At 39.2% G+C, this 16,281-nt stretch overlaps 1 protein-coding gene and 1 long non-coding RNA gene across 2 annotated transcripts in view; one reads left to right on the top strand and one right to left on the bottom strand.

Moving 5' to 3' along the window:
• The first annotated feature begins 4,579 nt into the window (after window positions 1–4,579).
• LOC140732840 (uncharacterized) lies at window positions 4,580–12,048 on the top strand. Its single transcript, XR_012100159.1, has 3 exons — window positions 4,580–4,742; window positions 6,834–7,012; window positions 11,958–12,048. It is a non-coding gene; the product is annotated as an uncharacterized lncRNA (long non-coding RNA).
• A 1,644-nt stretch (window positions 12,049–13,692) lies between these two features.
• man1a1 (mannosidase, alpha, class 1A, member 1) overlaps window positions 13,693–16,281 on the bottom strand; it is a 445,121-nt gene continuing 442,532 nt past the window's right edge. Inside the window, exon 12 of the mRNA XM_073057385.1 lies at window positions 13,693–14,953. Coding sequence (XP_072913486.1) covers window positions 14,842–14,953 — 112 coding nt within the window. The 3' untranslated portion in view covers window positions 13,693–14,841. The remainder of the gene's footprint in view (window positions 14,954–16,281) is intronic.

Genomic DNA, 16,281 nt, shown 5'->3' with positions numbered 1-16,281 from the left:
TAGAGTGAAAAACTTGCTTTCCGCTGTAATACTGGTGCATAGATTCAGTCAACATATAGAAAATAAATCATACAAGACAGTGAAGAAAAGGACTATGAAAAATAAAATATGAGTGCAAACAAAGCACAACTAGAACTGAGCCCATGTTTTATTGCAAGAGGTGATCCGTAATCTTGTATTGCTGAAGGAGGATTAGGGCTGTGTGGATCAGTTAAGAACCTGATAGTTGTAGGAAAGTAGATGTTCCTGAACCTAGTGGTGGGGATTTGATGCTTCTATACTCCCCTGCTTAACAGTAGCAGCAAGAAGATGGCATGACCTAGATGGTGGGTATCCTTGATGTTAGATGGTACTTCTTCAGACAGCACCTCGTGTATATGCTTTTTATAGGGGGTGGCCTGAACTCAAAGTGGAATGAGCTGCATCCGTGGTTCTTTGCAGCCTCCTGCAACACCGTGTGTTAAAACTACTGCACCAGACCATGATGCAATTAGTCAAGATAGCTTCTATAGTCCATCTGTAATAGTTTTTTTAAAGATATATTTGGTGATATACCAAATCTCCCTGAACTCCAAAAACGTAGAAGGGCTGGTGTGCCTTCTCCATAATTCTACGTACTGGGCCCAGTATTACCCCAAACGTTGATCTTCTTGAATATTCTCAGTAACTGCTCCTCCACAGTGCCCTTGGATAAAGAATTCCAAAGATTAACCAGCCTCAGTGAAAGAATTGTGACTCATCTCGGTCCTGATTGGCCAAGCCCTTGTATTGATATTGTGACCTTTAGTTTCCAACACCCCAGCCATTGTTTCAGTCCCGAACATGTCAAACCCTATAAGAAAGGAAGTTCAAGTGATTGTTGGCCCAGACTCTCTCATTTGGGACTTAAGGCTTCCATTACCCTTGCCTGATGGTAGCAGCAAAAAGAGGGCATGACCCAGATGGTGGGGATCCTTGATGGTAGATGCTGCCTTCTTCAAGCAGCTCCTCATGTATATGCTTTTGATAGTGGGGAGGCCTGAGCCACCTCAGAAATCAATTTAGTGAACTGTTGTTGCATTTTCTTCTTCCTAAGATTATATTTGCTTACATTAGGAAATAGGCTTGTTTTCCCTTGAATGAAGCTCAAGGTGTATAAGATTATAAGACACATAAATAGTCAAAATCTTTTTTTCAATGGCAGTAGCTTTCAAAAAGAGGACATAGTTTTAGGGTGAGACAGGATATTTGGAGAGATTTTTTACACCAAGAGTGGCTGATATCTGAACTAGATTGCTATAGGTTGTAGTGGAATCGGACAATTAGTACATCTAAGCGACGTTTCAACAGACACGTGACTATGCATGACATAGAAGGATATAGTCCTAATGTAGGCAGAAGGGATTAGTGCAAAAAGTTGGCATTGGCATTGTGGCCTAACGGGCCTGTTTCTCTGTTACATAACTGACCCTATGATGGTATGTCAGTAGTTCACCACTGGCCTACATAATTGGATCAAGGTGTGTCTAATGATCCTCGAGGTCCTCCCTTACGAGCCAGATTGAATTTTTTGAGGATGTGACTAAACACATTGATGAAGGAAGAGCAGTAGATGTAGTGTACCGTATATGGATTTCAGCAAGGCATTTGATAAGGTACCCCATGCAAGGCTTATTGAGAAAGTAAGGAGGCATGGGATCCAAGGGGACATTGCTTTGTGGATCCAGAACTGGCTTGCCCACAGAAGGCAAAGAGTGGTTGTAGACAGGTCATATTCTGCATGGAGGTCGGTGACCAGTGGTGTGCCTCAGGTATCTGTTCTGGGACCCTTATGCTTCGTGATTTTTATAAATGACCTGGATGAGGAAGTGGAGGGATGGGTTAGTAAGTTTGCTGATGACACAAAGGTTGAAGGTGTTGTGGATAGTGTGGAGGGCTGTCAGAGGTTACAGCGGGACATTGATAGGTTGCAAAACTGGGCTGAGAAGTGGCAGATGGAGTTCAACCCAGATTAGTGTGAAGTGGTTCATTTTGTTAGATCAAAGATGATGGCAGAATATAGTATTAATGGTAAGACTCTTGGCAGTGTTAAGGAACAGAGGGATCTTGGGGTCTGAGTCCATAGGACGCTCAAAGCAGCTGCGCAGGTTGACTCTGTGGTTAAGAAGGTGTATGGTGTATTGGCCTTCATCAACTGTGGAATTGAATTTAGGAGCTGAGAGGTAATGTTGCAGCTATATAGAACCCTGGTCAGACCTCACTTGTAGTACTGTGCTCAGTTCTGGTCGCCTCACTAGAGGAAGGATGTGGAAGCCATAGAAAGGGTGCAGAGGAGATTTACAAAGATGTTGCCTGATTGGGGAGCATGCCTTATGAGAATAGGTTGAGTGAACTCGGCCTTTTCTCCTTGGAGCGAAGGAGAATGAGAGGTGACCTGATAAAGGTGTATAAGATGATGAGAGGCATTGATCGAGTGGATAGTCAGAGGCTTTTTCCCAGGGCTAAAAGCAATATTTCCCTTCTATCCATATTTCATAATGAGAAAGATGTCATACATAGATTGACACACAATTGATAGAGACTATACCCCAAGGCTGAATTGGCTAGCACGAGAGGACACAGGTTTAAGGTGCTGGGGAGTAGGTACAGAGGAGATGTCAGGGGTAAGTATTTTACTCAGAGAGTGGTGAGTGCGTGGAATGGGCTGCCAGCTACAGTGGTGGAGGCAAATACAATAGGGTCTTTTAAGAGACTTTTGGATACGTACAGTACATGGAACTTAGAAAAATAGAGGGCTATGGGTAAGCCTAGTAATTTCTAAGGTAGGGACATGTTTGGCACAACATTGTGGGCTGAAAGGCCTATATTGTGCTGTAGGTTTTCTATGTTTCTAAAAAAATTGGATGATATAAGCTCACAAGGAGCAGTAAATGAAGAAATATATATTTGTTTGAAGGACCAATTTCCAAAGTACAAAAACATTTATGATAATTTCATTTGCAGATGACTGAGGCAGGGATATGGTTTAAACTTGTGTTCTTGGTGATACTGCAGATTGTTGGTTGAAATTTTATGTTGAGGAAAAATCTGGTACCAAGATTGCAAACTGTATGGTTTAACTTCAGACAACTTGCAGGGGAGGGATGGATTTGATGGCCAGTGAATTGACTTTGTAATATTGGTCCTTCCCGTATTTAGTTGAAAAAAAATTATGTTTACCCAGTCATGGATGTCAGACTAACCATTTAACTTTGAGAGGCAGAAGAATAGTTGGGAATAGTGACGGAGTGGAGTGAGTTTGTCAGCAGACGTGCAAAAATATAGCCTTGCTTTTAGATTATATCACCCAGGGCAAAGTACGTGGCAAATACACACAGTACAATGTACTGAAGAGTTTTGTATCTTCAGTGAGCCATTGCTCATGGTTCACAGACATCTTTCTAGCCAGATAGGCTCATCTCAGCAATAATTGGCACTGGAAGTACTAGATCAGATCAAAGCTTGGAATTATATGAGTGCAGATGTGCTGTTCTGTTATTATGTGGATTGTTGATAGCTGCAGCAACTTGTTTTAATGGATGGTCAAGAGTAAATGTGTAGCCCCTTATTTTCAGTTCTGTGTTCTGAAGACGTTACGTTCTCAATTCATAGATTTTAATCAGTATCTTTGCAACAAGAAACTTGAAAATATGAAGCAAAAACAGGAATGCCAGAAGCATTTAGTATGTCTGTCAGCATCTGCAGCAAAAGAAACAGCTTATATTTCAGGTATATGACATTTCAGCAGAGTTCTCAATTGCTGAGTGCTTCCTGCATATTTTGTCTATTATTTAAATTATGCTTTACCAAATATCTCAGCCTTCAAATGGTGCAAGTTCCATAGGATTGAAAGTTGTCAACACCATTTTTCTGTGTGACCCCAATATCAGGGAGAAACAGATTCCTATGATATCACACTCTCTATCAAGAATTGAACAGCTACATGTTGGAAAAATGACTAATAATTGCTAATACAGTCTGCCCAAACTGTCTATCTTAGCAGCATATTCATTTTTTCAACTATAATCTTTTTGGATGGATCGAGTTTTATTTACCCTTACTCTTCAAGATTTGTCTATATCCTCTCGCTGTTGAATCTGAGTTAACTGTATTGATCCTCTTCAGAGACGGAGAATGTTTCTCTTCAAATAATATCCAACCTGAAAACATAAACTCAGACGATTGGACTAATCTTTTATGAAAATTAGGATTATTATTTAAAATTGAATTTAAATTCTATATGGCCTATTTACACTTAATGTTCAGTTTGCAGACAATTTTATGAACAATTTGTCGGTACCTCTAATTCCTTTGGGTGTCTCTTGCAAAATCAAAGCATTTAGTTTTATTCCACTACAGGTGTACTGATCCATGTTATAACTTTGGATTTAACTTTGCATTTGCCTGTTGAGTCCATGCCAGCTCACAGGGCAATTGCATTCCTCAATTTTCCCTCGAATCTAACCTTGCATTCCTATAAATTCTAGCACCCACCTACATTAAGCACAATATTCAATGGCCAATTAATCTAACATCCTTTATATCTTTAGGATGTGGGAGAAAACCAGTGAACCTGGGGGAATCCATACAATCACAGAGAAGATGCAAACACTACACAGACAGCTTCAGCGGTCACGATTGTACCCAGATGGTTGGAGATTGACGGCGTACTGTGAACTGCGATAAACTTCTATCATCTTCATGAGCAATGCCTAAGGCATTTAGTAAGTAATCTACCTTCTGCTAATCCAAAATTATGGTAACAGTTTGTGCAGCAATTTTGGTTAGAATATCTACAGAACTCTTCAAACACCAATTCTAGAAACTTAGCAACAAATTAGGAAGGATGATGGAAGTTCTGTGCATTATTTCCTTCATAGCTGACCTGTATATCAAATATTTGAGCACTATATCCAATCCTGTAGTTCTTTTATGTTTCTTCAAACTAGAAATAAAATAATTTGAAGCCTTAAATCAAATGTGGAGTCATTTATATGTAATCACAAGATCTCAGTTTTCCAGCACTTCTGTGTCAGATCCTTAAGTTCAAATGAATTATTACAAAATTGGCCTTATGATTACATTTGCTAGAGCTGTTATTTAGACTGAATTCAATCTATTTGCAAAGGGTAATGACACCTTGTGGAAGAAAACAAATATTACAGAGAGTTTCAAAATCAAAGTACTGTAATGTCAAGATGCACTTGGAAGCTACCTGCCTCAGACTGGGAGGTATTTTTAAGGTTGGACTCATCCAGATTTCTGATTACCATTTCCTTGTCTCGAGCATTGTTGTAACTTTTTAAATGTCTTAGTAAGAAAGAGCTCTTGTATGTTTAGTTAATTTGAAATTAAGGAAATAATCACAATATTTCAAAAGATTTAAATATAGGGCTACTGAATGAGAAAAATAGTTAATTATAACATTAATTAGTCATACAATTAAATAAAATTGTGGTATTCCCAAGATAGAATAATTAAAATTTAATTAATTAGCAATTAAGCTGTTGTACAGAAATGGAATACCAATAATTAACATTTTCTTAACTGAGTTCTGTTTTTTAACGGTTTTAGGTACATTTTGTTAAACATGTTTAACAACTTTAAATAAAATGTAATAGCCTAAATAATGTTTCATAGATTTATGGATGTAAATAGGACTTGAGAATATGGATTGGCTAGTGTCTTTCCACATAAAGTGATCTACAGACAAGCTTAGTTTGTTGCTGACCAGGGAAATACCTTTTGATTTGGCTTCAGTAAAAATAAACTGAATTAATCATTGTAATTAATTGACAGCTGTCATTCAGGGGAATAAATTGCCTATGTATTGACTATTCCAAAAGCCATGCATCTTACTCAATTTAATATATAATGTTAGGAGATTTTGCTCAAGTGTGATCCAATGAGATGGTCTGATCTTGGAGTATACAGTACCACTGTGGTGTTGGTGCACAACAGAGTGATCTTAAACCAGCAGAGTAAATGGACTTTGAAAGCCTGAAAAGTTATCAAACAAGTTTCTCTCTGTTGTTGATCACACCAAGTTAAACAATTTTCTATTTTATAGTACGGTAGTTTTGTGTTATAAAATAGGTATTACATAGTACACAATGCTTAAAATTAAACAGAAAACATTTAGCAGACTATGGCAGAGCACCACAAACTGCCCCAAACTTTATAGTTTAACTCTTTGGGAGTTCTTTCCAGCGTGCCTTTTTTTACATTTAAACTTTGTAAAATTCAATATAATACATTAAGTCACATGACTGTAAAACTTACAAATCTGTGGGGCTTAGACATGCTTTGTGTGCAGGTATCAACCCAACCTAAAGTCGGGATTTTTCAAAGGCAACACGAATGAATCTGCAGATGCTGGAAATAAATAAAAACACTAAATGCTGGCAGAACTCAGCAGGCCAGACAGCATCTATGGGAGGAGGGTTGATGAAGGGTTTCAGCCCGAAACGTCGTCACTACCTCCTACCATAGATGCTGTCTGGCCTGCAGAGTTCTGCCAGCATTTTGTGTTTTTATTTTGGGATTTTTCAACAGCTTTCACTCCTTTAGAAGTTCAAGGTACTCATTGATAACATTTGCAGTGAAGCTTAAATTTTAGTTAATATGCACATTGCTCAATTGTGTCGATACTTATCTTAAACTGAACAAACACACTCCTTGTAAACATCAGATAAATTCGGAAGGATCAACACAAAGAACATTCACCCAATATTATAAAAACTCATGCACCATTTGTTCTAATTGGTGTTTTTGACTCTATTGTTGTTTTAACTGTCTTTCTTTTATTCCCATAGCTCGATTAGTTCTCAACAAAATTCCGACGGCCTAATCAGTGGCAGGAGCAGGCCACAGCGATGAAGTTTCTTGCAGGTCGTCCACGCTTGTTTTAAAGGAGACCTTTGTGGGCATTCAGGCTCATTATTACAACCCAATCAGTGACAGGAGTAGGCCACAGCAACGACGTTTCTCAAAGGTAGGCGACCATTGTTTAGAAGTACAGAAGGGACAAGCAGGGTGGCTATTGTTGGGAGAAGGCCAGTGGTGAGAGTTGGAGTGTCAGGCTTTGGCTTAAAAGTGGTGTTGGCTCTGGGTAAGCTTCTGTTAAGGTTCGCTTTCTGTTTTCTCTTGCCATACCTAGTGTAGTAAATGGCTATTGTGTGTTCTTCATGCTGTCTGTTGGAGTCCTGAGAGACCCAGGGAACTACACCTGTGTGAAGTGCATCCAGATGTAGATAGCTGAAGACCGTGTTAGAGATCTGGAGCAGCAGCTGGATGACCTTCAGCTTGTACGGGAGAGTAAGGAGATAATGGATCAGAGTTACAGAGTAGTCACCCCTAAGTTGCAGGGGTAAGTACCCCTAAGTAGCTGAGTGACTATCAGGAGAAATGGAAATCTGGAAAGACAGTTACCACTGAGTACTCCTGTGGCCATTCCCATCAATAATAAATATACTGTTTTGGATGTTGTTGTGGGGATGACATCCCGGGGGAATGCCACAGAGGTTGGGTTACTGGCACTGAGCATGAGTCCACGCTACAGGAGGGAAAGAGGGAGAAGAGGGGAGCGGTAGTGATAGGAGACTCAGTAGTCAAGGGAACAGACAGGAGGTTCTGTGGATGTGACCAAGATACCTGAATGGTATGTTGCCTCCCAGGTGCCAAGGTCAGGGATGTCTAGGATCACATCCACAACATTTTGGAGAGGGAGGGACAGCAGCCAGTCTTGATACGTATTGGTACCAATGACATAGGAAGGAAAGGAAAGAGGTCCTGAAAAGAGAATTTAGAGAGCTGGGTGGAAAGCTGAGAAGCAGGGCCTCCCGGGTAGTAATTTCTGGATTGCTGTCTGTGCCATGCACCAGTGAGGGTAGAAACAGGATGATTTGGCAAATTAATGTGTGGCTGAGAAACTGGTGCAGGGAGAAGGGCTTCGGATTCTTGGATCATTCAGATCTCTTCTGGGGGAGGTATAACCCGTTCAAAAGTGACAGGTTGCACCTGAACCCGAGGGGAACCAATATTCCAGGTTTGTTAAAGCTGTTGGGGAGGGTTTAAACTAATTTGACAGGGGGTGGGAACTGGAGAGAAGGGACTCAGGAGAGGACTGATGCTAAAAGAGCAAAGATGGCATGTAGACAGACTATCAGGAAGGGCAGGTAGATGATAGGACATAATTGCAGCCAGCACGATATCAGTGAATCAAGGGTGCAGAATCAAAAAGAAGAGCAAATGCAGCATTCAAAGTGCTGTATTTCAATGCATGGAGTATAAGAAATAAGGTTGATGAGGTTGTTGCACTATTACAGATTGTCAGGTATGATGTTGTGGCCATCACTGAATCATGGCTGAAGGATGTTTATAGTTGGGAGCTGAATGTCCAAGGTTACACACTGTATCGCAGGGATAGGAAGGTAGGCAGAGAAGGTAGCTTGGCTTTCCTGGTAAAGAATTGCATCAAATCAGTAGGTGCCGTCAAATCCTTGTGGGTTGAGATAAGAAACTGCAAGTGTTAAAGGACCCTGATAGCAGTTATATACAGCCTCCCAACAGTAGCTGGGATGTGGATCACAGATTACAACAGGAAATAGAAAAGGCATGTCAAAAACGCAATGTTATGATCGTCATGGTAGATTTCAGGATGCAGGTTAATTGGGCAAATCAGGTTGGAAATGGATTGCCAGAGAGTGAGTTTGAATGCTCACAAGATGACTTTTTAGAGCGGTTTGTTGTTGAGCCTACTAGGGGATCAGCTATACTGGATTGTGTGTTATGTAATGAACTGCAAGTGATTAGGGAACTTTAAGATAAAAGAACCCTTAGGAGGTAGTGATCATAATATGATTGAGTTTAACTTGAAATTCGAAAGGGAGAAAGTAAAGTCTGATGTAGCAGTATTTCAGTGGAGTAAAGGAAATTACAATGATATGAGAGAGGAGTTGGCCAAAGTAAGTTGGAAGGAATGACAGCAGAGCTGCAATGGTGTGAATTTCTAGGAAAAATAGGGAAAGTGTAGAATAGATATATTCCAAAAACAAAGAAATACTCAAATGGAAAAATAATACAACCATGGCTGACAAGGGAAGTCAAAGTTAATGTAAAAGCGAAAGAGAGGAAAAACAATAAAGCAAAACTTAGTGGGAAGACAGAGGATTAGGAAGCTTTTAAACCCTAGAGAGAACAACTATAAGAATCATTAGGAGGGAAAAGATGAGATATGAAAGCAAGTGAGCAAACAATATCAAAGTGGATAATAAAAGCTTTTTCAAGTATGTAAAAAGTAAAAGAGAAATGACAGCGGATATAGGACCGCTAGAAAATGAGGCTGGAGAAATAATAACGGGGCCAAGGAGCTGTTAGATGAACTAAATGAGTATTTTGCATCAGTCTTCCCTGTGGAAGACATGAGCAGTCTGTCACATGTTGAAGGGTGTGAGGGAAGAGAAGTGAGTGCAGATGTTATTGCAATGGAGAAGGTATTAAACAGCTAAAAGACCTAAGGATACGTAAGTCACTCGGGCCAGGTGAACTGCACCGTAGGGTTCTGAAAGAGGTAGTGGTAGAGATTGTGGAGGAATTAGTAATGATCTTTCAAAAATCATTGGACTAAGAAAGGAGGAAGGCAGCAGAAAGGAAATTATAGACCACTTAGCTAGACCTCAGTGGATGGAAAGTTGTTGGAGTCCAGGAGTATTTGGTGAGACAGCACAAGATAGGACAAAGTCAACATGGTTTCCTTAAGGGCAAATCTTGCCTGGCAATCCAGTTGAAATTCATTGAGGAGATTACACATAGGATAGATAAAGGGATGCAGTGGATGTTGTATATTTGGACTGTCAGAAGACCTTTGACAAGGTGCCACACATGTGAGGCTACTTACCAAGCTAAGAGCCTGTGGCATTACAGGAAAGTTACTGGCATGGTTAGAGCATTGGCTTATTGGTAGGAGGCAGAGTAGGAATACAATCCTTCTCTGGTTGGCTGCCAGTGACTAGTGGTGTTCTGCAGGGGTCAGCATTGGGACTGCTTCTTTGTATGCTGTTTATCAAAGATTTAGATGATGGAATAGATGGCTTTATTGCCAAGTTTGCAGATGATACAAAGATTGGTGGAGGCTGCAGAAAGACTTATACAGATTAGGAGAATGGACAAGAGAGTGGCAAATGAAATACAGTGCTGAAAAATGCAAGGCCTTGCACTTTGGTAGTAGAAAATAAATATTTTCTAAATAGGTAGAAAATCCAAAAATCTGAGATGCAAAGGGATTTGATAGTCCTTGTACAGAGCACCTTGAAGGTTAACTTGCAGGTGAGAGTCGGTGGTGAGGAAGGCAAATTCATTTTGAGTTCTAGAATACAAGAGCAGGGATGTGATGCTGAGGCTTTCTAAGGCACTGGTGAGGCCTCACCTTGACTATTGTGAACAACTGTGGACTCAGAAAAGATGTACTGGCATTGGAGAGAGTTCAGAAAGGTTCATAAGCATGATTCCAGGAATGAAGGGGTTATTATATGAGGAACATTTGATAGCTCTGGGTCTGTACTTGTTGGAATTTGGAAGGATGAGGGATAAGTCTCATTAAAACCTTTTGAATGTTGAAAGGCCTAGACAGAGTAGATGTAGAAAGGGTGTTTCCCCTGGTGGGGGAGTCTAGGGCAAGAGGGCACAGCCTCTGGATAAAGGGTCATCCATTTAAAACAGAGAGGTGGAGAAATTTATTTAGCCAGAAGGTGGTGAATTTGTGGAATTTATTACCACAGGAAGCTGTGGAGGTCAGGTCATTGGGTGTATTTAAGGCAGAGATGGATAGGTTCTTGATTGAGCACCACGTCAAAGGGTTCGGGGAGAAGACTGAGCCATGTATCAGCCATGATTGAATGGCAGAGTAGATTTGATGGGCTAAATGGCCTAATTCTGCTCCTATGTCTTATAGTCTAAAATATTACAGATAAGGAATATTTTCTGCATGTCCTATGAGTCCTTGAAGTCTATCCAATTAGTTTGTGATCCAGAATCCTATGAAAAAAAATATTTTTGGGAGTTAATTTCAAAATTTGGAGTTTTCAGTTAGGCTAAATTGCTTTTAATTAGGATTGAAAAACAACTCAGCAATAAGGAAAAAGAAAGGCTATATAAAAAAAAGAGCTGGGAATCCATCTACAAAAGTGTGTAGTAATTCCCTTTGGAAGTTCATATTTGACTGCAGAATACAGAGTTAATGGCAGGATTCTTGGCAGAATGGAGGAACAGAACGATCTTGTGGGTCCATATCCATAGATCCCTCTAAGTTCCTATCCAAGTTGGTAACGGTTGTTAAGAAGGCATATGGTATGTTTGCCTTCATGTGTTGGGGGCTTGCGAGGTAATGTTGCAGCTCTATAAAACTCTGGTTGGACCACACAGAGTATTGTCTTTACTTCTGGTCGCTTCATTAGAAGAAGGGCTTGACAGCTTTAGAGAGGGTGCAGAGATTTACCAGGATACTACCTGGACTACAGGGCATGTCTAATGAGGATAGGCTGAGCGAAGGAGGATGGGAAAAGACCTGATAAAGGTGTACAAGATGTTAAGCGGCAGATTGAGTTGACAGAGATTTCTTTTTCCCCCACGGTGGAAATGACTAATATGTTGGGGCATAATTTTAAGGTGATTGGAGAAAAGTATAGGAGAGATGTCAGAGTTAAGTTCTTTACACAAAAAATGGTGGTTGCATAGAACATCCTATAGGGATGGTAGTAGAGGCAGATATATTTGGGATATTTAAGAAACACTTTGATAGACAGATGGATGACAGAGAAATGGAGGGTTATAGAGGAGGGCTAGTTTGATCTTAGAGTAGGTTAAAAGATTGGCGCATTTATATGGGTTAAATGGTCTAAGGCCTGTACTGTGCAGTAATGTTCTGTGTTCTATTTAATCAGGTACTTTTCCATTGCATTGGCAACTGGCAACACACACAGACTGAATGGGAGAGAGAGATTAAAAATCTGATACCAAGTTGATGGAATGTAGCTGGAACTCTCAAGGTAAGGCTGGTTGTCTATTAAGCATTGGAGACTGGTTAAGTAAAGTTCATGGGGGAGAAATGGTGTGTGAAATAGATTCCTCCGGAGAGTCAGTTCTTTGTTGTGGATGCTGGATCTTCATCTAGGTTAATCTTGGGAGGAAAGACCCAGTGAAAGAGAAGCCAAGAAAACAAGGCTAGGGACTCAATACAACCTAGTCAGTTTTCTTTATAAATTACTTAAACGCTTTTCACTTTGGTCTAAAGTTGTGTAGTTATTCAGCTAAAGAATCAAAGTTGTTTTCACAGTTTTATTTTCTCCTATCATTAATTCATGATTATCAAAGAATATGGGCATTTGTGCAAAGTTGGCATTTAACACCCATTACTAATTTCCCTTCTGAAGCTGCTGCCCAATGCCATCTGACATTGAAAGGCACATACACAGACAAAGGATAATATTGGGCTGGTTTGCAATATGACACACCCTTCTTTCATCTTCACTGACCATGTACTATTAAAATCCAAAATAAACCATTAAAATTATACAGCTGCAAGACCTGGATTTTCCTGAGAACTATTAGCAATTCCACAGGAAGTTCAATATTGTCATATTGGCATACATAAATCTAGATCTTCTGGATAATTTCCCAAATATGCTTTGATATTTGATGGCTATAGTTTTTAATTAAACTGAGAAATCTGCAATTCTGTCAATGGGGAGATTTGGTTAGGAGAAAGAGAAATCACAGGGAATTTTTGAATTGTGCCAACCGCAACATCCTAAATACAATTGTATATTTAAGTCTTTACATTTAAATAGAGATTTTAAAAAATATTTTCAGGAGCAAAATTTGGCAGGTTGTCAAAGTATTTGTGGGTCGGGTTTCTATTTAAGATTGGGGAAGCTGGCATTCAAAAAGCATGATATGTTCTCAGTAAGGAAAATGAGGATACTTCAGAAATTCAGGACCTACAACTCCCTTAGACCATTGTGTTCAATCCACTCCATGCACTGATCTCTGAGTATTTTTATTACCTTCTCCACAATTGCTACTCCTATTCTGTTTCAAATTTTATCACCAGCATTTTTTTATCTCTGGTTTTCCTCCATTGATTGTCAGCCATGTTATTTCAGTAGCTAAGTACATTATAAACCACTTTTTATTCATTTGTTCATTATTAGCTGTGTTGCATGATGTGGCCTTTCCATGACCATGATTGTTCTTGGCAACTATTTCTACAGAAGTGGTTTGCCATTACCTTCTTCAGGGCAGTGACTTTTTACAAGGTGGCTGACCCCAGCTATTATCAATACTCTTCAGAGATTGTCTGCTGGTATCAGTGGTCGATTAACCAGGACTTGTGATATGCACCAGCTGCTCATGTGACCATCCACCAGTTGCTTCCCTGATCGGTAGGGTTAAGCAGCTGCTACACCTTGTCCAAGGGTGAACTGCAGGCTAATGGAGTGAAAGAGTACCTTACACCTCATTTGGTAGAGATGTATCTCCACCCCACCATCTTTTATTACTCTCCTTAATTACCATATTTTGGCCAAGCTTTTGGTTATCTCCCGTATCTATTGTAACTTTACATCACCTATGTGAAATGCATTATTCTCTTGTCACAATATACGCTCGCAACAAAAATAGCTTTTCTCATTTATTTTTTATCGAAGGTGTTCAGGAAGGAATGTACAAACTGTCAAGAGAATTATGATCACAGAATATGTATAAAATGATACCAAACATTTCCAAGCTGCACACGCACGCACCCAAGCACGCACTCACACACACAGTGGCAATAGTAACCACCAGAGAATGTTAACTGAGTTTTGGATAGACTCAAGGTGAGTAAAGTTCTTGAATCCCTGTCTACCAACTACATTTTCATTGGTGACCATTTACCTGAACATTTAAATGCGAGGAGAAAGTAAACATTTTAAACACCCTGCCCACAATTGTACATTAATTAAAATACCAATTCTTTAGATAATGTATCTATCACCATACATTTTATAATTGTTGCTTTAGAAAACATACATAAAAATATTTTTATTTTTGAAATAGACAGTCAAACAATTTACAACATTAGAGGCTCATATAAAGGGAATTTTTAAGTTTGCGGAAATACACAAATAGATATTGTGTAAAAATCATAAAATACAGAAGAGCTGAAATCAATTCACATATTGAACATCTGCCATATTTTATAAGATCTGTCAAGTGCAATATTTATCCTTTGGGTCCACTCCACACCATGAATTTAAAACTTCAGCTATTCATCATATCACCTCCTACAAGATTTTTGATTTCCCTCACTTCAGATCTCAAACAAATTACCAGAAATAAAAACATTCATGATTTATCCAGCACACTGATTTTTATCTGCACTCTACAAAATAAGGAAAAAATAAAATTTAGCATTTATATTCAGATCTCAATTTGTAAAAGTCAATTAAACAGAAATAGAAATGATTCCATAAAGATAGTCTCCTGGTTTTAAGTTTTATAAATGTGTGGCTTAAGAACAAACTGAAGCAAAAGAAAATGTCTCTTTATGAATAAATCTCTGGATATTAAATTAATTATGGCTTTTTTGCAACATGGCAAAAATTGCAGCTCAAAGCAGACATCTCCTCACAGAGGAGGTTAGAGTTGCTGCAGTCTCCTGCAGTCTTGTATTCATTATATGGCAGCATGCATGTTGCATATTACAATTTATTTTGCTTTGTTTTACAGCACGCACATTTGGATTAAAATAATGAATGTTTCAATGGTAGAAATATTTGCACTAATTTACTGCTTTTTGTCACTTTTACGTATTATTGGTAATGGATGAGCTTCAGAGTTGAACACCCAGTGGTCCAGTGAAAGGAGGTCATCATCGGAGAACATCAAATAAAGATACCTGAAGGCAAGCAATAGGCATTTGTGTTAATATAGATGATTACAATAACAGGAGAATACAATGATTGTACTCAACACTGGTTAAATCCTAAACAGTCACATATAATATTTTTGATCTGCAGCACCTATGGTTTATTTTAATATCAGACACATTATATTCCTCCACACCTACAGTATTAACAATACTGTTTCATGGACAGGAGTTGTAAGGAACACACACTATTCAAAGTCATCTTGAATTGTAACATTGACCCTGATTTTGCCATTAATCTATTAACTTAAGTAACTTGTTATACTAAAGCACTTAATCAATAGTCATTATCTCAGCACATATTTGTGGGCTTTTTTCATAGTTTTAAATTCATATCGAGTGATGTGCATAATTTCTTGGCTGATGTTGATGCACTTTACAAATCATTTACTGCTAGTGGAAGAAAAACCAGTCTTCAGGACTTTGCTTTCACTCTTTCCAAGCAGCTAATTTGGCACTTGATTGTAAATAGTAATGGTGTTGATGACCAGTGGTGTTCCACAGAGATCTGTTCTGGAAGTCCTGCTCTTTATGATTTTTATAAATGATTGGATGAAGAAGTGGAAGGGTGAGTTAATAAACCTGCAGATGACACAAAGGTTAGTGGTGTGGATAATGTAAAAAGTAATTTCCTCAGACCTTGAGAGAGACTAGTGTAGAAATTGCAGGGGCCCTGGCAGAAATATTTAAAAAGTCCTTGGTTGAGGTGCCGGAGGATTGGAGGGTAGCTCATGTTGTTCCATTGTTTTAAAAAGGCTCCAAAAGTAAACCAGGTTAATACAGGCCGGTGAGCCTGACATCAGTAGTAGGTAAATTATTGGAAGGTGTTCTGAGAAATCGGATATACAAGTATTTGGACAGCCAAGGGCTGATTAAGGCTTTGAGCATGGTAGATCATGTTTAACGAATCTTGTAGAGTTTTTCGAGGAGGTTACCAAGAAAGTAGATGAAGGAAAGGCTGTGGATGTTGTATACATGGACTTTAGTAAGGCATTTGACAAGGTCCCACATGGGAGGTTAGTTCAGAAGGTTCAGACACTAGGTATCAATGGAGAGGGTGTAAACTGGATTCAAAATTGGCTGTGTGGGAGAAGACAGAGAGTGGTAGTGGATGATTGCTTCTCAGACTGGAGGCCTGTGACTAGTGGTCTGCTTCAGGGATGTGTGCTGGGACCATTGCTGTTTGTTGTCTATATCAATGATCTAGATGATACTATGGTAAATTAGATCAGCAAGTTTGCTAATGACACTAAGATTGGAGGTGTTGTGAACAGCAAGGAAGGCTTTCAAAGCTTGCA

This window comes from Hemitrygon akajei, chromosome 9 (genome assembly GCF_048418815.1).
Source record: "Hemitrygon akajei chromosome 9, sHemAka1.3, whole genome shotgun sequence".
In the NCBI taxonomy this organism is placed as follows: Eukaryota; Metazoa; Chordata; class Chondrichthyes; order Myliobatiformes; family Dasyatidae; genus Hemitrygon; species Hemitrygon akajei.
The sequence above is the reverse complement of the archived record's forward strand: the minus strand, read 5'-3'. Positions and strand labels throughout refer to the sequence as shown.